Source organism: Lepisosteus platostomus, chromosome 4 (genome assembly GCF_059453375.1).
Source record: "Lepisosteus platostomus isolate fLepPlt1 chromosome 4, fLepPlt1.hap1, whole genome shotgun sequence".
NCBI lineage: Eukaryota > Metazoa > Chordata > Actinopteri > Semionotiformes > Lepisosteidae > Lepisosteus > Lepisosteus platostomus.
The window spans coordinates 6,001,337-6,025,978 of NC_142614.1; the positions used below are offsets into that span (position 1 = coordinate 6,001,337).

The following is a 24,642-nucleotide window of genomic DNA, read 5'->3' on the forward strand; positions in this document are numbered from 1 at the left end:
AGCTGGCAAAAGTTAATGACCCCCCCCCATTAAACTCCCTAAAAAATCAATTCCCAGCAAACCAGTAAACATCCAACTAGAATGAGAAAACCACAGGCCGATGGGATTCAACTCCACCACTGGGGGGTTATTTAAGAGTCGTCTTTCTTTTGTGCTGTTTTCTGTTCACATTGTCCTAAGTGTCAGTGGGCACTCTGTGCCATCTCTCTGCAAGCCAGTGTGGAGCCCTTATTCCCACTCTCCCCCTGCCCTTGCTATGATCCCTCTCTCCTCACCAGCCAGCCTCTTCATCCAGGAGGCCTCATCTCCCCCGTCCTTTACTCCCACTCTCCCCCTGCCCTTGCTATGATCCCTCTCTCCTCACCAGCCAGCCTCTTCATCCAGGAGGCCTCTTCGATGCCCAGGTTGTTCACCACGATCTTCATGATGTTGCCCAGCAGCTGGTTGAGGGGCTCTGCAGTGACGTCTGTGCACAGGCGGCCCTCCTGGTCAGGGAAGTTTTCAGGGCCCCTCTCCCACCAGCGGGGCAGGTAGTTGCAGAGCATGGGCAGTGTGATCTCAATGACATGGGGCATCTCGGTATAGCGCGCCCCTGACTCCGCCAGATCCCCAATCTCCTTCATAAGGACATCCAGCTCAGGGATGTCAGGGCACAGATCCTGCACCTGATTTGGCAGACCCAGTACTGGAGCAGACAGACAGCATAGAGGGACAGTGATGAGTGAGAGAGACAGGAGGAAGAGTCAGTGATACAGTGATGAGTGAGAGAGACAAGAGGAAGCGTCAGTGATACAGTGATGAGTGAGAGAGACAGGAGGGAGAGTCAGTGATACAGTGATGAGTGAGAGAGACAGGAGGGAGAGTCAGTGATACAGTGATGAGTGTGACAGAGAGACAGGAGGGAGAGTCAGTGATACAGTGATGAGTGTGACAGAGAGACAGGGGGCAGGGGAGAGAGATAGTGATGAGTGAGAGAGACAGGAGGGAGAGACAGTGATACAGTGATGAGTGAGAGAGACAGGAGGGAGAAACAGTGATACAGTGATGAGAGAGAGAGAGACAGGGGAGAGAGATAGTGATGAGTGAGACGAGGGAGAGACAGTGATACAGTGATGAGTGAGAGAGAGACAGGGGGCAGGGGAGAAAGACGGGGATGAATAAGAGAAAGAGACAGGGCAGAGAGAAAATGATGACAGAGAGTGGCAGGAAACAGGTTCAGTAATGGGTGAGAGAGACAGGGGACTGGGACAGTGAAGAGTGACAGAGAGACAGGAACAGGGAGATTGATGGGTGAGATGGGGACACTGGAGAGAGAGGAGAGAGGGTGGACAGAAACAGAGAGAAGGGGCAGCAGAAGGGGCATAGAAGAGATAGAAGGAGACAGGTAGTAGAAAGAAAAGGGAGAAAGGGAGGGAGGGGAGAGAAAAGCTGAGAGAGCATGGGGGAAGGAGAGGGAGCGAGGACTGAAGGGAGACAGACTGAGGCAGCAGTACTCACTGGCTCTCTCCCGCGGGGTCTTGGTGGTATAGACAGAGAACTGGTTGTGCTCATTAAGATGTGGCTCCAGGAATGCCACGGGCATTGCAGCAGCCAGTCGAGCCAGACATTCCCCCAGCGCTGGCCGCTGCCTGCAGGGGGCAGTATTGGACAGAGAGAGAGTCACCATCACTCCAGACACAGGGGCCTGTAGCCCCCCAACTCTCAGTCTGTAGGCCTGACCTCAAACCCAGCACAGCTTGCTGGTAGAGTGTTGTGTGTTCAGCTGCTCACCTTCGTCTTACCTGACTGTTTTTACCTTAACCCAGGGAGGAACTTCATTATAAAACATTTAGAGATTTTTAAGATTCTAAAATGCTCTCCTAAAAATGCTTGATACAACTCTGTGAGATTCTATACGAAGGGCTATTGCCATCTGAATAAACAGAGTGCCCAATGAATTGCTCAGCAGCAGTCAGGATTAATGGACAATAAACCAGTTCTGGTTTGGAAAATGCATCTACAGAGGCTGGGGAGAGGACAATAGTGTTCCTTCTTCTTCAGTGTAGTCCCTAGAGTCACTGTGTCCTTTTTTATAATACACTGCATAGCTCAGTGTGATGGCAACCCAGTGTGTCCTCATTTTACTAGCAATGTAGCCCAGCTGTAGGGGCTGTTGCCTGATTAATCTTGCTGTCAAGCCTTGAAGAACCCGTAGTGCTGCTCACATCTGGTTTCAGTGACTTACCTCTCCACGTAGGGGTTCTTGGTGGTTCCCAGTGAATAGATGCTGCACATGATGCGGTAACAGGAAACCTGCAAATCGTCCACTGCAGACACACAGATAGCAATGTGAGAGACAGAGGGAAGGCGACTGAGTCATTCCTATTAGGCTACGTGTGAGATACAAGAATGTGAGATACACATGTGGGCTGTGGCTCTTCTAAAGGCCTCTGACTGACAGGCTGGCACGCTGTCTGCTGTTCGGGGGTGCACAGACTTACGGATGAAGTCATCCCCGAACTGGTGCTGTGCCAGGTGCTCGAACAGTGAGGTGAGGACAGGCAGCAGCGCCACGGTGGTGTAGCTGATGTTCTGAGAGACACCCTTCACTTGTGTGCGGCTCTGAGACACCTTCCCCAGCTTCAGGTTCTCCACCGTCTTCTCAATGTCCTCTGCAGCGCTCTCAAAGAACGACCGCAGGCCAGCCTTGACGATCTCCGGCCCCGACTTCATCACCGTCCTGACAAAGAGACGAGGAAGGAAGAGAAGAGGGGCGGAAAGAGAGAGGAAGAGAGGATGAGAAGGGGGGAGAGGGAAAGTGGAAAGGATTGAAGGCACTAAATAACATTTACACACTTCACTGTAAAATCCAAAGTTACTCAGGTCACTGTGCTGTGTAACAGATTACAATAATACAAAAATTTCATACAGAGAAATGTAACACAAAGATCTGTGCTGTACTATATATACAGTATACACAGTGAATATTGCATTGTAAAATGGCTTAATTTATTGTAGTGTTGCATATCGCAGCCCATAAAACTATGTGCCATGCTATTGCAATACTGTCATTTTTCTGAAAAAACTGTGCTGTCACGAAGTGTACAGCATTGTACTGTACTGCAGCACACTGAAGAGTACTGTGCTGTTCAGTCCGCTGTGGGGGGAGGAGTTACCTGGCGTCTAGCGATCGAGCGAGGATGTGCATACAGTTCACCACAGCTGGGGCATCAGTTCCTGCACACAACATGAACACATGAACGATATACATGTTAGACTGTGCACAGACACACCGATACTGAGAGAGGTGATCCTTGCGTAGTCAGTGTAAGCTTCTACACCAGGTCGGGCTCATGCTGTTTCTCTATTTATAAACACTTATTCATGCACAACGCACACAAGAACCAAGCACTTGACACTCATTCCTATAACAAGTTAACAAAGCTTCTTTCCTAATAAAGGAGAATAACAAAGCTGCTATAATTCAACAAAAACATCAATAGGAGTATAAATGGACTGTAATTGGAATAACAAGAGTGATTATAAAAATTACTGTCAGAAACCAGAACACTTCCTGCCTATTGAATATACAAGACAGACATTAATATTGATAAGAAATAAATACATAATTTAGTGTATATTTAGGCATGCCAGTCAATACAGCCAGCTGAGCCAACAATGAGTTTTAAAATAATAAAAATCAATATGATAGTGTGATCCTTTCAGCTCATGCTAATTAAATCCAAAAATAAAGTTTCCAAAGCCAGAAATATCACCCACATTTCAGTCCTCTTTTACTGTTCAGGGTCACAACAACAGGGTTAATGTTTGATCAGTAGTAATAAACTCAGAAGTGGACAGAAGGAAATTCCAGAACAGCTCACATTTCATGGGCACTAGAACCGCCCAGTCAAAGCAATCTGGACACTTACTGCTAGTTTATTCCTTGTTTAGTGATTTGTGGACTATAGGGTTACAATATGACACAGTCCAGACTTGTACCAGTAATCTCTGGACTATAGAATTACAATATGACACAGACTGGACCAGTGATCTCTGGACTGTAGGGTTACAATATGACACAGACTGGACCAGTGATCTCTGGACTATAGGGTTACAATATGACACAGACTGGACCAGTGATCTCTGGACTATAGTGTTACAATATGACACAGACTGGGCCAGTGATCTCTGGACTATAGGGTTACAATATGACACAGACTGGGCCAGTGATGTCTGGACTGTAGGGCTACAATATGACACAGACTGGACCAGTGATCTCTGGACTGTAGGGCTACAGTATGACACAGACTGGACCAGTGATCTCTGGACTATAGTGTTACAATATGACACAGACTGGGCCAGTGATCTCTGGACTGTAGGGTTACAATATGACACAGACTGGACCAGTGATCTCTGGACTGTAGGGCTACAATATGACACAGACTGGACCAGTGATCTCTGGACTGTAGGGCTACAATATGACACAGACTGGACCAGTGATCTCTAGATTACTGGGCTGAACCTAAGTAAAGAAGCTGTTATCTATACGTTCAGGGCACTGAAGTAAATGAAATGTATGATCGCAGGTTCAAAAACTGCAAGATGCAGGAACAAGAGGGTGAGTCAGCAAAAGCAAAGCACAGCAACGCCCGAGAGGCCAGGGTAAGAACTGCAACCATAGAAAGTGAGAAGAGAGAATCCCAGATGACCGGAAGTGGAGAAATGGATGGTGAGAGGAGAGAGACAAGAGTGAGAGGAAGGCAGAGAGAAGGAGAGATGGAGGGAGGGAGCAGGGACAGCAGCAGGACCCCATGCAGGTTTCTTACCAAAGAGAGAGACTCTGTGTCTCACCAGAGCGGCCAACTTACAGAAGATACTAAAGCAGGAGAAACAAAAAAGAAGAAAACAAGAAGAGAAAAAGAAAAAGAGGGAGAGATAGAGAGAGGTTGAAGTGAGGGGAAAAAGATCAGAAGAACGAGTACAGCAGTGTCAGCACACGCAGAAGAAACAGAGGAAACAGTGCGTGTGAGAGACGGAGTAGGGAGAGACACGGTGAAGAAAGAACAAACAAAGAAGAGGAGAGGAAGGGAGGAAAATGCCGGGAAAGCACAGGAAAGAGATTAGCAACTTGGCGGGAGCAAGACGGACTGTAGTGTGTACAGTGTGTGTAGGCAGTGTTGCGGTGTGGGTACAGTGCGTACAGTGTGTGTACAGTGTAAACAGTGTGTACAGTGTGTGTAGGTGTAGCGGAGCTAGTGTGGTGACGTCAGTGCCCTCACTGCGTGTAGCAGGGACCTCAGCTGCATGGGCTGACGGAGGTCTCCTTTAGCTCACGCGGTTGGTGCCCTGTTGCGTTACGCTGGAGACCCGGGCTCGCGCCCCAGGTGTGGGGACGGAACGGGTGGCGGGGGGCACGACCCCGCGCGGAACCGTGACTATCACATAGGCAGTGTTGCGGTGTGTGTACAGTGTGGGTACAGTGTGTACAGTGTGCACAGTGTATATACTGTAGGCAGTGTTGCGGTGTGTGTACAGTGTGAACAGTGTGAACAGTGTGTGTACAGTGTGTTTAGGCAGTGTTGCAGTGTGGGTACAGTGTATGTACAGTTGTTTAGGCAGTGCTGCGGTGAGGGTACAGTGTGTACAGTGTGTGTAGGCAGTGTTCCCGTGTGGGTACAGTGTGTAAAATGTGGTGTGTACAGTGTATATAGGCAGTGTTGCGGCGTGGGTACATTGTGTGCTGGCAGTGTATGTAGTGTGGGTACAGTGTCTGCAGGCAGTGTTACAGTGCAAGTACAGTGTGTGTACATTGAGGGTAGAGTGTGTGTAGGCAGTGTATGTAGTATGTGTTGTGTATAGTGTGGGTACAGTGTGTGCTGGCAGTGTATGTAGTGTGGGTACAGTGTGTGCAGGCAGTGTTACATTGTAGATGCAGTGGGCACAGTATAGCTACAATGTGTGGAGTGTGCGTAGGCAGTGTGAGCCATGGTTACCTGGCTATCATTTCCTTCTCCTTGTTGGAGGAGTGGCTCCCGCTGCCCAGCACCTTGGCAGGAGTGGACAGGAAGTACAAACAGTGGTTCTTGAAGTACTGGTTAATGAGGGGCAGCAGGATCTGACACACACAAACACAGAGAGAAAGATCACATCACTTGTGTACTGGTTGTATTAGTGCTGCACTCAGCTGGTACCTGTTCTCTCCTCTCCTCACCTTGGCAAAGAATTTAATCTCCTGTTCATGTGGGGACTTCTCCACTCGCCCACTGCTCACCACAGCCTCTGGACAGAGAGAGAGACAGGTTAAACCCTCAGACACACATCTTACTGCCCCAGGCTATTAAACTCTCTCCCCACCCCCTCCTCTCCACATCCCCATTCCTCCTCTACTGCTTTTCTCTCTACATCCACCTCCCCCATCCTCCACCCTCCCCCCATCTCCCACTCTGCCCTCACCCAGATGGGCGATGAACTCCTGTGCTATGTCCATCCACTTGAGCAGTTTCTGCAGGAACCCATAGGCGAAGCGCTTCTCAATGGAGGAGGTGTCCAACTCCATATCCTTCAGACCCCTGAGAAGGCACAGGAGAGGGAGAGACAGTGGGAGAGGAAGAGCAGTCCATCAGTATGTCTGAGTGCTAGCGCGTCACAATGTTCAATTTTAATTACATTTTTTTATCTGGTTAAAAAGGTTTCACAGCATAGTGCATGGCTTAACCATGCTTTTTGTGGGTGCTGCTATGCAGGAGTGTGATCATACTTCCTCACCACCATGCCCAGTGTGGTCCCAGCTCAGGTGCACAGCTGTGCAACCCAGCATATTACCTGGTGACAGCATAGCCGTTGAGCTGCAGGAATTTGAGCAACTCATGGGCCTTCTCTCGATCCCGGGCCTTCTCCTTTGCAGTCAGGGTGTCATAAGGCACCAGCAAGGGATGAGTACCGCCCCCTACAGGACAGGTGCACAGTAATATAATAAGTGATACATTAACTAACAAACATATACACTAGCACATCACCTAACTGAATAACTGACCTGTTAAGCTTAACTCACACTCTTCACTGTGAGATGCAATACTATTTAAAAAGAAACAAGCAAAAAGAAATTTACAAACGAGAGAAGGCTATTTGGCTCTCTAGCCTGTTTAGCAGTTGGTAGAAGCTAACTGATACAAGCGCTCATCCAGTCTTTTCTTGAAAGGAGTCAGGGTATCGGCTTCAACAACATGACTCCCATAACCCACTAGGTAAAGAAATGTCTCCTGTTCTCAGTTTTTAAGCTAGTTCCATATCCTCTGGTTCATGTTTCACTGTTGATTTTGAAAATGTCAGGTGGATTGAGTTTGGTCAAGCTTGTGAGGGTTTTGAAGATTAGTATCAGGTCCTCTCGTAGTGTTCACTGTACCAGATAAAAAAGAATGAGTTCCTCCAGCTTTTCAGAGTACAACTCTCTTGAGCCCTGGAGATACTGTAGAGAGTATGTCTCTGGGGACTGAGGTCCCAGTCTCCTCTTCTTACCTTTGGCCTGCAGCTCCAGTTTCTTCTTGCGGCCCCAGGTGTTGTGGTAGTTCTCTGCCAGCTGCTCAGCCATGGCCTGGATGGAGAGAGAGTCAATAAGGAAAGGAGAGAAGTAGGGACAGAGCAGGAGGAGAGCTTGAACGTGCTGTATTGTCAGAAGTGATTGTGTCCTAGCTTGTGCATGTTTATCACTTTGTCCAGTCCAGACCTGTGCGTCTCTCCTATTTTGTCCAGTCTATTCAAGTTTGTGTCTCCTAATGTGCTCAGTTTACTTTGATATGGCTGTTAGTGTGTCTGATCCTATCCAGTGCAGTATATGTCTCCTACTTTGCCCTTTGTCTGTGTCTCCAGTCCAGCTGCTTGTGTTCAGTTCTCTCAGTTCAGTTCAGGCTCTGAGCTGCTCCTTACCAGCCCAGTCTTACCTGCAGTTCTCTGGACAGTGCCATGCCAGAGATCTCAATGGGCTGGGGATTATAGCCATGGCTGGGATCATAGGTGGCCTGAAGCACAGAGGAGAGAAAATTCACAGTCAACAGAGTCACACTGCAGCTCCAACATTATAAGCTTGTGGAGAGGAAGAGCCTGTACTCTCATGAAACTGTTCGTTCACACTTGTCTCACTTTCTGCCCAGTTCTCTCCCACCCTCTGATGGAGGGAGAGAACGGGTAGATGCAATCCTTTCATCTCTTCATCCCTCCCTCCCTTTATCTTCCCACCTCTCCTCTTCTCCCCTGCCCTCCCGTCTCTCCACCTTTCCTGTGTCTGACCTGCACGGTCTGCGATATCTTCCTCGTCTTCTTTTTCTCCGTCTTCTCCTCCTCCCCCTCCCTCGCCTTCTCCAGCGTCCACTCCCAGGCAATCATGGCCTTAATGGACTCCTTGATGGGCCAGCGGTAAATTTCCTTGTCCTGGGAGAGACACAGGAGGCTGTGAGAGAGAGCCCAACAAGGACAAGCCAGACAGAGAGAGGCCATCACACTGAATATGGGACTGAAAGACAGACAGGGCCCTGACCTTCTCAGAGAAGGTCTTGTATGGTCTCAGCATGGGGTGAGTCTTGGCATTCTCATCCAGAATCTCTCCATACGTCCAGTTATTCTGGATCTGGGGACACAGCACAAACACATGCAAACATTAAAGTATTAATCAGTAACAGGGCACTCACTGTTCTGAACTGAATTAGCTGTTAAAAAACGAGCAACTGTAGTATACTAATGGCAACTTCAAGATATTTTAATTATTTTACTATTTCTGTCCGGAGGATATTTTTCTTTCTTTCCCTTCTTTTGATACTTTCATGCTATTTTTACTCCCTCTTCCTCTCCCCACCCCTCACCGTCTCACAAGCTGTTCCCAACTACGTGCTTCTGTCCTCTCTTTCTCCTTCCCTGTCCCTTCCTTCCTCTCCTGCCCTGCTCCTCTCCTCAGCTCTCTCTCTTATCTCACCTTTTCAAAGGCCCACTTGTCGTGCGTATATTCGGCATATTTGTTGATGAAGCCATCCAGCTTCTCAGGGATGATAGTGCTGGAATAAACACACAGTGACAAAGACACATAATGGTGGACACATAATCGTGGTAATGAACTAGTTCATTTTCTATGGATTTTTGACCTTCTGAAGGGAGTGACTTGTCCTGTTTTTATTATAGTTAAATGATCACATATGTATTTTCTTACCAGTGGGTGGGGATTCACAATGTCTAATGAAATAACTGTAGAGGTGTCATCTTTTAATTCAATAACCATGCAGTTTGGAATAAGTGCAGAATGTTTCTACTTTTAATTCTTGAACTGTGCAGTTTGGAATAACTGTAGAGTTTTCCATTTTTATTCATATATCCACTCAATGTAGCATCACTTTATGCTTCGGCTCACAATGGTGACCCCTGTACCCACACGGGGAGAGGGGGGAAGCGCAGGCAGACTCTTCTGACCTGCCCACCCAGATTGAGCCAGTTGTCAGATTCAGCATGAGAGAAGAGGCGCTGTCCGCCCTGGTGACCAACCCTGTGCTCTGCCAGTTAGGGAATCCCAATCAGTTGGCCAGAGCCTCGAGACTCTGCTGTATTCATTATTTGCTTTAAAGTGGAAAAGCCCATTCTCTCACTTGGTGGTCTCTACAGGTTTGGGGTCAAAGTTGCCCTCAGCGTCCACAGAAGCCTTCTTCTCCGTCTTGGAGGAGTAGCTGGCATCCACGTAGTCCGGAGGGATGGCCCCAGCGATGGCACAGATACAGGGCATGGCAATTTTAAAAAGCTCTGGGTCAAATTTCTGAGACAAAGAGAAAGACACACTCCTGTCACTAAAAATCAATCCTGACTGCTGTTGTCACTCTGGATTACTGCTGTCACTAACAATCAGTCCTGACTGCTGCTGTCACTCTGGATTACTGCTGTCACTAACAATCAGTCCTGACTGCTGCTGTCACTCTGGATTACTGCTGTCACTAACAATCATCCTGACTGCTGCTGTCACTCTGGATTACTGCGGTCACTAACAATCATCCTGACTGCTGCTGTCACTCTGGATTACTGTTGTTGCTAACAATCAGTCCTGACTGCTGCTGTCACTCTGGATTACTGCTATCACTAACAATCATCCTGACTGCTGCTGTCACTCTGGATTACTGCTGTCGCTAACAATCAGTCCTGACTGCTCCTGTCACTCTGGATTACTGCTGTCACTAACAATCAGTCCTGTCTGCTGCTGTCACTCTGGATTACTGCTGTCACTAACAATCAGTCCTGACTGCTCCTGTCACTCTGGATTACTGCTATCACTAACAATCATCCTGACTGCTGCTGTCACTCTGGATTACTGCTGTCACTAACAATCAGTCCTGACTGCTGCTGTCACTCTGGATTACTGCTGTCACTAACAATCATCCTGACTGCTGCTGTCACTCTGGATTACTGCTGTCACTAACAATCATCCTGACTGCTGCTGTCACTCTGGATTACTGCTGTCGCTAACAATCAGTCCTGACTGCTGCTGTCACTCTGGATTACTGCTGTCGCTAACAATCAGTCCTGACTGCTGCTGTCACTCTGGATTACTGCTGTCGCTAACAATCAGTCCTGACTGCTGCTGTCACTCTGGATTACTGCTGTCACTAACAATCATCCTGACTGCTGCTGTCATTCTGGATTACTGCTATTACTAACAATTAGTTCCGACTGCTGCAATCATTTGGAATTGGAGTGGACAACCCACCTTGTGTGCCAGTGACTCGAAGATTCCCCAGAACAGCTTTCGGGTCAGATGCAGCTCTTCCTCTGAGGAGACTCCATAATTTGCCCAGCCATTTGGGAGACAGTAATACTTCCAGCAGCGCTCATAGTGATTGGTCAACAACTAAAAGAAAGAAAGTGGAGTGTGGTGTAGTGGTTAGGGCACTGGGCTATATATATATAATGACCATTTTTGAAATAATTACAAATATAATTAATGGTAAAATAATATTAATACCAATAATACAGCTATTGCTACTGCTGATACTACCACTGTCTTTACTTTAGCTACTAGTATAGTGTCATTGTTGCTAAAACTGCTACTACTGTACATAATAACAGAAGAGTGCGGTACCTTCAGTGGCATCTTGGCATACTCGTTCAGGATTGGCACATCAAACACGAGCCGACGGAGCAGATGCTGTAGCATGGAGGGCCGGAGATACCTGAGAACAGAGAGACTGGGGCTGAGGTACTGTACTGGATAGGCAGGGACTGAGGTACTGTACGGTACTGGGCAGACAGTGATTTAGCTACTATACTTGGCAGACATACTGTACTGGGCAGACTGGGACTGTGGGCCTATACTGTATTGGGCATACTAGAGCTGAGGTCCTTTACTGTACAGGGAAGACTGGGACTGAGGTACTATGCTGGGTTTAGTAAATAGTAAATAGGCTGGATACACTGGGTGTCAGGGACCGCACACACAATGAACAGAGACAGAAAGCATTAAAGAATGCAACCAAAAAATAAAGAGAGAAAGATTGACAGAAAGGGAGGGAGACAGGGAGAGATATAAAGACATAAAAGTTAGACAAAATGAGAAAATCAGACAGAAGCAGTTAGACAATCAAAGACAAATATAGAAACAGGAAATTCAGACAAAAACAAAAGACAGATACACTTATTAAAACTTTGTAACTTTGAGTGTATTGCATAATTGCTTTAGAAGCTTTTCTATGGTTATAAACCAGATTTGAAAAAAAACAAAGTTCAAACACCATATTTGAATTTAGAAGAGAGAGCACAGTAAGACAGAGACAGAGAGCGATAAAGACAGAGACTGAGAGCCAGCTGACTTGCAGAGTGACATGAGGCAGTCCTCGATGACATCCCTCTGAGCCTTTGTGAGAGACCGCCCCCTGGAGAGACGGTAGATGGTGTGCAACATGGAGTCGATCATGATAGCGCGGTGCTCAGTTCCAGCAAACAGGGGGGCGCACTTGGTGAGCAAGGGCAGCACTGCCTGGCACAGGTAGCGGTTCAGAGCCAGAGCCATCTCTGTGGTGCTGAACGCCGCCTAGAGAGGAGAGGAGAACAGCAGCTCTCAGTGAGACAGAGAAACATACTGTATACACATTTACAGACTCACAGATGATACATACAGTACACTGTAGAGACACACATATTCTATAAACACACTATAGAGACTTACAGATTCTATACAGTACACACTGTAGAGACTCTCATTCTATACAGTACACACTCTGTAGAGACTCACAGATTCTATACAGTACACGATCTGTAGAGACTCACAGATTCGATACAGCACACACACTGTAGAGACTCACACAGTCGATACAGTACACGATCTGTAGAGACTCACAGATTCGATACAGCACACACACTGTAGAGACTCACAGACACCCACAGACACTGATTCAATCCAGTCTCACCGTGTCCAGAGAGGCAGCAGCTCTCATGTCCGGGAGGAAGCCGACCTCCAGCAAGTGCAGCAGGAAGTCCTGGTTGTCGATGCCGTACACACGGTCCAGGAACAGCACCATGGGAGCCTTGTGGTCCGGCACAAAACTGGCCGACATTTTTGGCTCGACTATATTACCATCTGGAGAGACAGGGGTGGGCTGAGGAGCTGACTTCTCATTTACATCTGGCATCATTGCTTTCAGCCTGTTTCCTTCTCACTGTCTGTCTCTATCTACTGTTCCTCCTTGTATCTATCCCTACTTTTCCCTATCCCTCTTTTGTGCTTCCCCCCCCCCCATTTTCCCTACATCCCATCTTTCCTCCGCTTTCCAATTCCTTACTCTTGTCCCTCTCTGCCTCAGTATTTTTCATCCTCTCCCTGCTCTCTCTCTCTTTGTTGCTTCTCTTCCTCACTTTCCCCATCACTCACCTTTCCCAAACGAAGGAATCTGCACAGGCAGGCTGATCACTCCAACCAGATCCTCAATGGGGACCAGAGACCTCAGGATCGCTCGGATCCTGAGAGCCTCACCCTTCCCGGCCTGGATTAGCTGCACACAGAGACAACAAACATTCCTAGAACACTCAGACTCCCTTTCCCAATATTCACCCTTCAAAGCTTACAATTTTCTTAAGATCAGATCACTTTATTGGCCATTGTCAAGGAAATATTAATTTTCAAGGAAGCCACAAGAGAGATACAATTTCTTGTATTGGGAATGTGTATTTTCGCAGACCCCAGCTTGCTCTCCATGAGACACACAGACAGGAAGAGAAGCTTGGGGTCAGAGCGCAGGGTCAGCCATTTATACGGCGCCCCCGGAGCAGTTGGGGCCCAACAGAGTAGGATTCCTCTGCCGGCCAAGGGATTTGAACCAGCAACCTTCCAGCCACAGGTGAATATCCTTAGCCACAGTGGCATGTGAAAATATTCTCAACAGCTTTGACAACTTTCCCACTTTCTCAACCATTCCCAGGTTACCACAAGACTGTAATGAGCATCTTATTAGAACTGAATACATTTAATTACAATACTCCAGTGTTTTACTGCCACCGCCACATATTCCACCTCACTTACATGCATCTCTGGTGCACAGCGCCCCAGCAAGTCGATCAGCGCAGCGTAGAATGACATGATGGCGTTCCCAAGATGCACCCTGTTCTCCTCATGCTGCTCCTCACCCCCAAACCTGTCAGCCAACACGAGACGCAGGTGTGAGCAGGGCCTCAAAGGTCGACAGCAAGGTGAGAGGGAAGTCCCAACATGCTTAAACCAATACGTACAGTATCTCCATTTGTAATCAATGTGTTTGCAGTGAAAAGAGAACTTAACATTGGAGACTAGAGCTGAAGGCGTGCAGCACACTACTAAGACCTCACTTAACTGAATACATAGTTTTTGTCAGCATGCTACAATAAGGACAGTGCATGTTTGGGAAGAACCGATTCTGTTAAGTCTTCAATGCAGGAGATCAGAAAGGAATTTGATTCAAGTATTCAGAATCCCTACAGGTTCTAAGAAGGTCAACCAATGGACTAGTTCAGCATAACTCAATATCTGACTCAGTTTATGGGTATCAATAACTTGATCCATAGCTGAGCTCCTGGATCCACCGGGAATACAATGCATGAGACACAAGGCCACTGTCTGAGGTGGGCACTGCCCGCCTCCTGCTCTCCCTCTCCCTCACTCACATGGGGAAGCGCCTGTCTTTCTTGACGGTGGGCCCATCCCTGGCGGGGTCCTCCGAGATCTTGATGGCCTCCTCGATGGCAGCCAGCAGCCCATTGCCCCCCTCCCCTCGCAGCGCCGGGCCGAAGCATTCTGGCCGCCGGATCAACAGGCGCACAACGACGTTGGCGTTCTCCTCCACGCTCTCCCCTGCGAGAGACGAGACAGACAGAAGGGGAGAGAAGACAGACAGATAAACACTTAAAGATAGGTGCACAGTGCTGTTACATTAGACCAGGCTAATAAGGGTGAAACAGCTGTCGGTGGCTAAGAAGGTTCTCCTTTCCTGTGTGGTGGAACAGGCTGAGCTCGTTAACATTCACTTTCCCAGAAATGATCAGCAGACAGACAAGCAGGAAAAGGTAAAAAGACAAGAGAGAAGGTGATAGCTGGGGACTAACCGTTGACAAAGACAGCGAATCGTAGGAAGTCCAGGTATCTCTCCCCACCCATGGGGTTCCAGCCGATATCGGGGTAACCCTTCGACAGCAGCATGGGGCAGCTCTGCAGGCCGCAGCCTGCCAGGTACGTCACAACCTGACATGAGAGAATTGGAGCCATGGAACGTTTCCACTCGTTCTGCCTCTCATTCTGAACTAACTGTCCCAGTCTCTCCCTTTCTCTCTCCCATCTCTTGCCTCCTACTCTAACCAACTATCCCTCTTCCTGCCTCAGTCTCTTCCCCCCTGTCTCTGACCTTCTCCAGGTCCTGCTCCTGCAGGGCAAGGGCCAGCTCATTGTTGTCGATGACAGAGGCAGCCGCCACATCCAGGGGAGTGGAACCACGCATGCCTGCAATGTAGAGAGCCAAACTCAATCACACCACCAGGTGGCAACATGAAGACACATGAGTATAACATCGTCCCAGCCGGGGCCAGCAGAGATAAACAAAAATCAACAGTCACATCCCTAGAACACAGAAAACAACGTCATATTTCACCACTGTTTCAACACAGGGATTCAAAAAGCCTTATCTCACCCAGTCCAATCCCACTATTCTGTAGCAGATAGCTGAGGTGGTCAAACATGGACCTCTGGTTCTGGCGGCTGATCCGGCAGAAATAACACAGAAACCGGCAGCAGTTGGTCACCATGCGGGGAAATCGGATCTCCTGGAGAGAGGGAGACAGACAGAGGGATGTCAAGTCACAAAGAAAACGGAACAGGAGAACACTAAAGCACGTCAGTGAAACAGTGAGGAAGTTAGAAGATTTGTGAGGCAGTGAAACAGTGTCCAGAGAGACAGGCAGTCCAGGCAATGAGAGAGTGCTGAATGCTCCATATGTTTGTATGTCAATGTATTATGATTTGTCTATACTGTAAATGTCTGTAGATTTTATGTAAATTGTATATGCTTTGGCAACGCTGATTTATTCATTGGTCAAGCCAATAAAGATTCATGAACTGAAATTGAGACTCAGTAGAGGTGAGACAGTGAGACAGTCAGTGTGGCAGTGACACTGCTGAGAGTCTGTCAGTCTGTGTGTCCAGGCAGTGAGAGAGTAAGACGGTGATACGGTCAGTGTATCAGACAGGCGGTGAGAGAGTGAGACGGTGATACGGTCAGTGTATCAGACAGGCAGTGAGAGAGTGAGACGGTGATACGGTCAGTGTATCAGACAGGCGGTGAGAGAGTGAGACGGTGATACGGTCAGTGTATCAGACAGACAGTGATCCAGCACCTTGGAGTCGCCCCCTCCCAGCACATTGACCATGACCTCCATGACTGTCTCATGCATCCCCAGCGCACGCATCAGATTGGGGTGCTGGTAGAAAACCTTGTTGTTCATGATGTTCCTGAAGGAGAAGGGGAGAGGAAAGTCAGGTTTAATGTCGCAGCAGCAGAAACCGAGAGGCATTTTAAACCGAGAGGCATAAAAATGTAACAAGAGAGTTGGAACTGACAGTATACAATATATCCATGGCTCAAAACAAACATTTTGTTTTGCTCTGTTCTTTCAGGTCAATAACTTTCTGTATGGAGAAATACTACTGAGGTAGGAGGGTATTTTGTTTTAATATAACAATTAATTGTGCCAGATGTGTGTTTTGTAGGACACAAAGTAGCCTTTCAGCTCTGTGGCTGGGAAGGGAGGAACACCTGTTGTTGAGGTCAGCGAGTGAGTGAGACTGGGGGGCGAATGAGGTGGAGGAGCTACTACATCACTACACACCTGCTGCTACTGTGCATTTTACCAGGAGATGCTGTAGACTCTGATCAGTGCAAATTTGCAACTTCAAGATGCTAAATGACAAACATGGTTTCTTATTACTTCAAAGTGAGCTGCATTAACTACTGTCCCAGTTGTTGTAATAGTAGAAAACACCAGTGAAGGGTTTTAGTCAAGTGTTGATCCTCACAACGCACATATATTGCAGCTCCTGATTGTGTCTAAGACTTCTGCACAGCACTCCTATATCCTATGTATATCATTACATCCGTACAGAATATGTACTGTATAACTGCACACAGACCCTATGCTCTGGATCATCAGCCTCTCCTCCTCGGGGCCCATCTGCACGATGAGCAGTGAGCGGATTTGACCCAGGCACTCCAGCAGGTCCATGGTGTCGTGGACAGACACGGCATTGATGATGTAGGCCTTAGGCACCGCCCGGATCAGCTCCCCCAGACCGTCGTACTGCCGGTGCAGCAGGCTGAACATCAGCCGCACCAGCTCCGGGTTCTGGACAAAGGACTCCTGAGCCCAGTGCACCATGGTATGGGAGATCAACTCCTGAAGGGTACCTGGGGGAGAGGGGGGTGTTCATATAGACACTGTGAGAGAGAGAGGTTTATATAGACACACACTGGAAACCCCTGTGTGAGAGAGAGGTTCACATAGACACAGACTGTGGGAGAGAGTTCATATAGACACAGACTGTGAGAGAGAGAGGTTCACATAGACACAGACTGTGTGAGAGAGTTCATATAGACACAGACTGTGGGAGAGAGTTCATATAGACACAGACTGTGGGAGAGAGTCCATATAGACACAGACTGTGGTACAGAGTTCATATAGACAGAGACTGTGAGAGAGTCAATATAGACACAGACTGTGGGAGAGAGTTCATATAGACAGAGACTGTGAGAGAGTCAATATAGACACAGACTGTGGGAGAGAGTTCATATAGACAGAGACTGTGGGAGAGAGTTCATATAGACACAGACTGTGGGAGAGAGTTCATATAGACACAGACTGTGAGAGAGAGTCCACCAACAAGAATCTGGCTTCAAATATTTGAAAGTGTAATCCAACCCATTGCCCTATACGGCAGTGAAGTTTGGGGTCCCCTCACAGACCAGGATTACACCCAATGGGACAAACACCCCACAGAAACTCTGCACATGGAGATCTGTAGAATCATCCTCCGTGTGCAGAGAAAAACTCCTAACAACGGGTGCAGGGCCGAATTAGGCCAGTACCCACTATTGATAAACATACAGAAAAGAATATTAAAGTATTGGCTACACCTAAAAAACAGTGACCAAAATTCCTACCACCACAAAGCCCTGCTCAGCCAAGAGCTGAGCCCAAAACAGAGCCCCCTGAGCCAGCTGGTCCTGAGGCTCACCGACCTGAGCCACACCAACACTAACCAGCCTCAGGACAGCACTGCTAGAGCACCACAACCCAGACTCAACCACATCACAGCACAGATCAAACAGCAATATCTCACACACTGGGACACACACACACAAACACAACATAAACTGGAATGCTACAGAACCTTAAACAGACAATACACACTAGCTGAATATTTGACCAAAATAAAAAATAACAAACAGAAACAGACCCTGACGAAGTACAGGCTCAGTGACCACAACCTGGCCATAGAAACTGGGCGACACAGGCTGACCTGGCTGCCCAGAGAGGACAGGCTGTGCTCCCACTGCCAGCAGGGAGAAATAGAGACAGAGGTGCACTTCCTACTGCACTGTGACAGATACTCTGGGATTAGAGAAACATTCTTCCCGAAATTCAGAAATCTAATCCCAGAGTTCCCACACCTGCCAAAACCACAACAGGTCCCAATCCTACTGGGAGAGGGAGGAGGGAACTCAGTTGATCTGGCAGCCCAGTATGTGATCTCCTGTCACAGCCTGAGGAACAGTGAGTCCGTCTCCCAATAATGCTCCAGCCGCCTACAGTATATGTCGATATTATATAATATGTCTTTGTTGTAAATGTCTGTAACATGTCTGTAGATTTTATTTTACTTCTATTTTTTGTTTTGTTCTATGTTAATTTTATTATTTTATTTGCTTTGGCAACACTGATTGTACCCATCGGTCATGCTAATAAAGCACCTTGAATTGAATTGAATTGAATTGAGTCAATATAGACACAGACTGTGGGAGAGAGTTCATATAGACACAGACTGTGGGAAAGAGTTCATATAGACCCAGACTATTTGTACACACAACTGTGCAGATAGACTCACTGGGTTTGGCCTCTTCCTCTGGCTCTGGCTCCTCCTCCTGCTTCCTTCTTCTCAGACTCTTGATCTTGTGCACCAGGCTGAGAAACCTGCCTCGCAGAGAGGTGTCCTTCTCCTCTTCTTCTTCCTCCTCCTCGATGTGGATACCTGAGGGGGGAAAGAGGGAGACAGGGAATGAGGAAAAGAGATATTGAGAGGTAGGGTGAGACAGACTTCAGAAACTACTGAGAGTGTGTTCAAGACTGAAATAACACTGCAGATTGGTGTGTCAGTGTACAGTGTTCATCAGTGCATTACTATATGCAGAATGCATTATTGTGTACACTGTATATCAATGAGAGTATTTCCGGACTGACCACAGTGAGACAGCAGGTCATTGTGAAATTCCTGCATTTCATCCCTGATCTCGTCTGGCACTGGACAATCCTCATCATCTAGACAGTGCTTGAAGTTCAGGAGCATGTTGATCTGAAACGGGGGGGGGGGGGCAGAAGCACAGGACATTATCGTTAATGTCTCCATCCTGCGTGTAAAAGGCTGTGAACTAGCTGCGCAGTGTGGGCGTGCGCTCACCTGCTCCTGCGGCGGGGAGCGGAACTCGCGCGTCTTGCGCGCGGTCTCGGCGGCCGACATGGTGAATGCCATCATCAGCTCGTTGTAGCGCTGCCTCTGGTTGCTCTGCAGCAGGTTGATGAAGCGGTCAGAGAACGAGATGATGGCCTCCACGCGGTGGCGAAGCTCACAGTCGCAGAAGTACTGCAGCAGATTACACATCTGGCAGAGGGGGTTGGAAAGGACAGGGGAGAGACAGCAGTGAGCACACCTGCTCTGGACAGCAGTGGAAACTGAACAAAGGGGTGCTGGTGTTTACCGATCACAACTCTAATAGCAGCACAATCGGAAGCTCTTAAGTGCCCAAGGAGAACTAGCCATCAGTGAAAGAGAGCTCTGAATATCCATCAAAGAGCTGGGGCTGAAGTATTTAAACACATCTGTATACAGCAGAATTCAGTATTTGCAAGTTCAATATTTGAAATTTCGCCTGTTGACGCATAATATTTAGTGACCACCTTTTCCATATTCAGAGACCAAACTCCCCTATCTGGGGGCTGCTGCAGAGTAAATGTAGACTCCCATTACCGCCTCATTTTTATCTCGCGCATCTACTTCACCCAACCTGCGGCAGTGTCTGTAGTAAAGGCACAGCTTGGTTAACATTTCTGTACTACTGCATCCTGGGTTATGCTTTAGTTATTCAGTTTCTTTCAAGAAAATTCAGTATATGTGAGTTGTATGTAGGATTTCTACCAGAGTAGTGCTTGTATGTGACTCAGCATTGTGCAACATAACAAAAGAAAGGCTAAATAACAAAAAAAACCTGTGGTCCCTAAGTTATTACAGTCTCAGCTCTCACGTGTCTCAATGAAAATGATAAGAAAAGTAATTATAAGAAAGAGAATTAGACAAATCTCAAAAGCAGGTGTGAGCTAGTTGAGTGGGAAGGGAGTGAGTACACTTAACTGACAAGCAAGTCAATTATTACTATGCTGCAATAAACCCCATTACAATACAGTAGCACTGAGTTTATAATAGTGATCTAAACAAGATGTAAAAAGTAAGAAAATGTGCAAAATGCATAAAAAGTTAAGAAAACACAAACACCACATAGAATAAAAAACTGTCATACGGGCTAAGCTACACATAACATCATGACAGTGATCTAACTTGTCTGCACATGCAATAACATCAGGGCGGTATTACAGTTACTGCTGAGGATCTCATCACTACCTGAAGCTTGACAGACTCTGGCAGCTTCATCTGCAGCAGCCCCTCCTCCAGCCCATCCTCTTCTTCCTTGGGCTCGTATTCGCTGGCCTCCAGTTCCTTCTCCTCCATATCCTCCTCCTTCTCTTCATCCGCCTTCTCCCCTTTGCCCTCCTCTTCTTCCACCTCTCCCTCCTCCTCTTCCCCCTCTGCCCCCATCCCTTCATCCTCCAGCTCTTCTTCCTCCAGCTCCTCCTCTTCCTCAGGGGTGCCTCCCTCTGCTTTCTCCTTCATTTCCTCTCCCTCTTCCTTGGTGGTGGGCTGCTCGCCCTCTCCCTCTCCTCCTTCCCCCTCTCCTTCTCCCTCCGCCTCTCCACTGGCTCCCCCAGCAAAGACATTGGGCTCGATCATCTTGAGGATGTGCCGGACATCGTCATCCTCAAAGACGCCCATGATCAGCAATGTGCTGATGAGCTTGAGCACAGGTACGAACTGGAACTCCACGCTGCCCCCTACTGGGTCTCGCGTGTGCTGCCCACCATCTTGCACCGCTTCTGTCAACATGTTGATTGCCTTGGTCTTCAGCACCTGACAGGGACAACAACAAAGTCACATGTTCAATATCTATCTCTCTTTCATGGTCTGTGTCTGGTCTCTCTACAGGCCTGGGTCTGTGCCCTCTGTCTTTCCCTCTCCCTCTCTGTGTGTGTCTGCAGTGTGTACAGGCCTAGGTCTGTGCCCTCTGTCTCTCCCTCTCTCTCTCTGTGTGTCTGCAGTGTGTACAGGTCTGGGTCTGTGCCCTCTGTCTCTCCCTCTCTCTCTGTGTGTCTGCAGTGTGTACAGGCCTAGGTCTGTGCCCTCTGTCTCTCCCTCTCTCTATCTGTGTGTCTGCAGTGTGTACAGGCCTGGGTCTGTGCCCTCTGTCTCTCCCTCTCTCTCTCTGTGTGTCTGCAGTGTGTACAGGCCTGGGTCTGTGCCCTCTGTCTCTCCCTCTCTCTGTGTCTGCAGTGTGTACAGGCCTGGGTCTGTGCCCTCTGTCTTTCCCTCTCTCTCTCTGTGTGTGTCTGCAGTGTGTACAGGCCTGGGTCTGTGCCCTCTGTCTCTCCCTCTCTCTGTATCTGCAGTGTGTACAGGCCTGGGTCTGTGCCCTCTGTCTTTCCCTCTCTCTCTCTGTGTGTGTCTGCAGTGTGTACAGGCCTGGGTCTGTGCCCTCTGTCTCTCCCTCTCTCTCTCTGTGTGTCTGCAGTGTGTACAGGCCTGGGTCTGTGCCCTCTGTCTCTCCCTCTCTCTCTGTGTGTGTCTGCAGTGTGTACAGGCCTGGGTCTGTGCCCTCTGTCTCTCAATCTCTCTCTGTATCTGCAGTGTGTACAGGCCTGGGTCTGTGCCCTCTGTCTTTCCCTCTCTCTCTCTGTGTGTGTCTGCAGTGTGTACAGGCCTGGGTCTGTGCCCTCTGTCTCTCCCTCTCTCTCTCTGTGTGTCTGCAGTGTGTACAGGCCTGGGTCTGTGCCCTCTGTCTCTCCCTCTCTCTGTGTCTGCAGTGTGTACAGGTCTGGGTCTGTGCCCTCTGTCTCTCCATCTCTCTGTACCTGAAGGGGAATGACCGGGCTCAGTGTGTACAGGTCCGGGTCAGTGCCCACGAAATTAGTGGGGGAGAAGTGCAGCTTGGGGCGCAGGCAGGTGGACAGCCCCACGCCAGGGAGACCGTGCTTCTTCTCCACGTCAGGGTAGAGCTTGATGCTGCGTGTCTCCTCTGTCATGGGCACGATGAACTCGTTGTTCATCATCAGGCGCGAGCGCTTGGCAGACTCCAGGTGCATGCTGATCAGGAGGTCGTAGTAGCCGCTGCGCAGGGGGCCGGGCAGGTAGGTGTTCTCGATGGTGTAGAGCAGCTGCGACTCGTCCACGTGGCTGCAGAGGGCGTGCGCCACGCGGTTGTTGCCCAGCGCACAGACGGCGCAGTACAGCTTAAGGGTGTGGTGATGGAACTTCAGCAGGTCCAGCCGCTCTGAAAGCTCCAGGATATCAATACACCTGGATTGTAAGGTGGGGGGAGGCAATAGACAGAAGTGGAGACTTTGACCTTTAACAAACTTCATCTTAACAAAATATCAAAAAGCCCAAAGAAGAAAAAACTCAACTTGTGTGGCTTGTGTAATGTGAACTCACAGTAACAATGTATCACAACCCATCCCTCATCTGCTCCCCAACCTTAATCTCTAAACACTCCTCAAAGCACGTCAATCCATCAAACCACCATTCTCTAAGGCACCATCCCTGCACCCCACTTTCCACTATCCACTAACCCACCATGTCTCCAGCCCCACCATCCAGCGAGCCAGCCCCTCTTTTCCTCTTCCACTCCTCTGTCTGTACCTGTTCTCCTCCGGGATGTGCAGTGCCATCATAATGAGGGGCTCAGTGCACTCCACCATCCACCCGTGCCTCTCGCTGACCCGGGTGGACTCCGGTTCCAGGAACTGGTTGGGCATGCGGCTCCACACCACTGGCGTCAGCATCTGGATATCCAGCCGGGGTGGGCACTGCGGCACCGGGTTCTTCCGCTCACTACGGAACATCGCTGCCGAGATGGGCATGATGTTCTGGAGTGGGAAAGAGACAGAAGGGCATCAATGAATACTGAGAGACAGACAGCCCTACAACATACAGACACGGAAACACAGACAGGCCCACGTAGTTTTTCACACACTCCCGCACACTTACAGCACAAGAAGAGACACACATGCACAAAGACAGATGGCCACGCGCACACACACAGTCTGACGCACATGCATACCAAACCACCACACACAGACACGCCAACCGACACTCCAAAATAAAAGTAATAAGCCCTTGTACTTTCATAGGAAGGGATCCACATCACCCGCCACTGGGGGGGCAGCACCATCTGGGTGACACAGGGCAGCTCTGCTGCACCTGCAGCCCTGCAGCCCAGCAAATGAGGGGAGGAGGGAGGAATCACCTCACCAGCAGGATTAAGAGGAACTTTAAGAAGGCCATACTCTCTAAACCCAGGTTAAAATATACTGTAGCTAGGGCACCAGGGTTAACCCCCATTGAAGATCATACCGATCATATCGATCATGCTCTGGTTTGGAAATTCTACTCAAGAGGGAAGAGCTAGTTTTCCTTAGATATCTCCCTTCCTGGTCCTTATCAGACTCAGCCTTGCTTAGATTCTGAGACCTTACAAGATCAGGCTAGAAGGAGGTCACACTGCTGACACAGCACAGTCAGACCAGTTACACAGCCCGCCAGCCCCTATGACCGACCTTTAGCTTTCCCAGCTCAAACTGTAACATGTTCTGACTGGAGGGCAGGGAGAAGACAGCCGGGAACAGCTTGGTGTTGGGCTCCACCTGAAACACAGCAATGTTACAGCAATTGTAACTGAAACAACACAACTGCACAACACTACATGGGCTTTATTGTAGAGAGTATGTTTATATTACAGGGGTGTTGGTAAAAGTGTTGGGAGTTTGTAACCCCTAGAGTGGCTCTACTAAAAGAAAGACAGATTACCTGGTAGAAGGTATTTATCTCCTTCCCATTGGCTGTGAAGGTCATGAGTCCTGTTGCCAGGTCAACTAGGCAGCCAATCACAAGGTCCTCTTGGGTGATGCGGGTCTGCTGGGAGCTGTTACTGAACTCGCCCGCCCATACCATGTAGCAGTTACTGCGCTTCATACTGGCGCGAGAAACAGAGAGAGGGAAGAGACAAGTCAGGGAGAGGGAGAGGAGAGTGGTCAGGGAGAAGAGGAGATGACGGGTTAGGAAGAAGGAGGGAAAACAGAAAAAGAGGAAAAGACATTCCTCTACCATTACTACCATCCTCATACATCACATTGTACAGGAAGCTGCTTCATGAGTAGATCAGCAGGGACAGATCAGGTGCTCACATATATACTTCAGGATCAAAAGCATCCCGTCTTTACTAAAGAATCAAATTCCTCCACACTGACTCCCCCTTAAGGTCCGAGCCTGAACTGGACCTGTGTTTAGTTTTGATGTGGGATCAATTCCAGCTCCTGCCCAGGAGGGTTTCGGAATTCTGGCCTCTCTCCAGCCCTCACCTGTCGTGGATGTTGCCCTTGTCGTCGCCCAAAGTGACGGTGACCGTGCGGACCTTGCTGAGGTCGAAGTTGAGGTCGAACTGGTGGTAATCTGGAGTGACCCAGCCCACCCACACCCCGCTGGGCTCCTGACCCGCGAAAATACGCACAGAGTAATAATACTGCAGAGAGAGA

General features: G+C 48.6%; 1 protein-coding gene across 23 annotated transcripts in view; it reads right to left on the bottom strand.

Moving 5' to 3' along the window:
* Positions 1-24,642, bottom strand: part of ryr1b (ryanodine receptor 1b (skeletal)) — a 114,288-nt gene that overhangs the window by 50,079 nt on the left and 39,567 nt on the right. For all 23 annotated transcript variants that reach the window (XM_088627805.1, XM_088627821.1, XM_088627820.1 and 20 more), the window contains 37 exons: positions 24,469-24,629; positions 23,918-24,083; positions 23,668-23,754; positions 22,751-22,977; positions 21,964-22,408; positions 20,402-20,965; positions 19,187-19,387; positions 18,970-19,081; positions 18,617-18,760; positions 16,646-16,919; positions 15,853-15,967; positions 15,150-15,282; positions 14,868-14,962; positions 14,572-14,707; positions 14,134-14,320; positions 13,517-13,628; positions 12,869-12,989; positions 12,408-12,577; positions 11,811-12,031; positions 11,084-11,174; positions 10,712-10,852; positions 9,606-9,769; positions 8,945-9,023; positions 8,513-8,602; positions 8,266-8,406; positions 7,920-7,997; positions 7,498-7,573; positions 6,805-6,928; positions 6,436-6,551; positions 6,194-6,261; positions 5,976-6,097; positions 4,809-4,858; positions 3,156-3,216; positions 2,481-2,719; positions 2,225-2,306; positions 1,498-1,628; positions 365-685 (listed from right to left, as the gene is read on the bottom strand). In XM_088627805.1, coding sequence (XP_088483931.1) covers positions 365-685; positions 1,498-1,628; positions 2,225-2,306; positions 2,481-2,719; positions 3,156-3,216; positions 4,809-4,858; positions 5,976-6,097; positions 6,194-6,261; positions 6,436-6,551; positions 6,805-6,928; positions 7,498-7,573; positions 7,920-7,997; positions 8,266-8,406; positions 8,513-8,602; positions 8,945-9,023; positions 9,606-9,769; positions 10,712-10,852; positions 11,084-11,174; positions 11,811-12,031; positions 12,408-12,577; positions 12,869-12,989; positions 13,517-13,628; positions 14,134-14,320; positions 14,572-14,707; positions 14,868-14,962; positions 15,150-15,282; positions 15,853-15,967; positions 16,646-16,919; positions 18,617-18,760; positions 18,970-19,081; positions 19,187-19,387; positions 20,402-20,965; positions 21,964-22,408; positions 22,751-22,977; positions 23,668-23,754; positions 23,918-24,083; positions 24,469-24,629 — 5,845 coding nt within the window. The remainder of the gene's footprint in view (positions 1-364; positions 686-1,497; positions 1,629-2,224; positions 2,307-2,480; positions 2,720-3,155; positions 3,217-4,808; positions 4,859-5,975; positions 6,098-6,193; positions 6,262-6,435; positions 6,552-6,804; positions 6,929-7,497; positions 7,574-7,919; positions 7,998-8,265; positions 8,407-8,512; positions 8,603-8,944; positions 9,024-9,605; positions 9,770-10,711; positions 10,853-11,083; positions 11,175-11,810; positions 12,032-12,407; positions 12,578-12,868; positions 12,990-13,516; positions 13,629-14,133; positions 14,321-14,571; positions 14,708-14,867; positions 14,963-15,149; positions 15,283-15,852; positions 15,968-16,645; positions 16,920-18,616; positions 18,761-18,969; positions 19,082-19,186; positions 19,388-20,401; positions 20,966-21,963; positions 22,409-22,750; positions 22,978-23,667; positions 23,755-23,917; positions 24,084-24,468; positions 24,630-24,642) is intronic.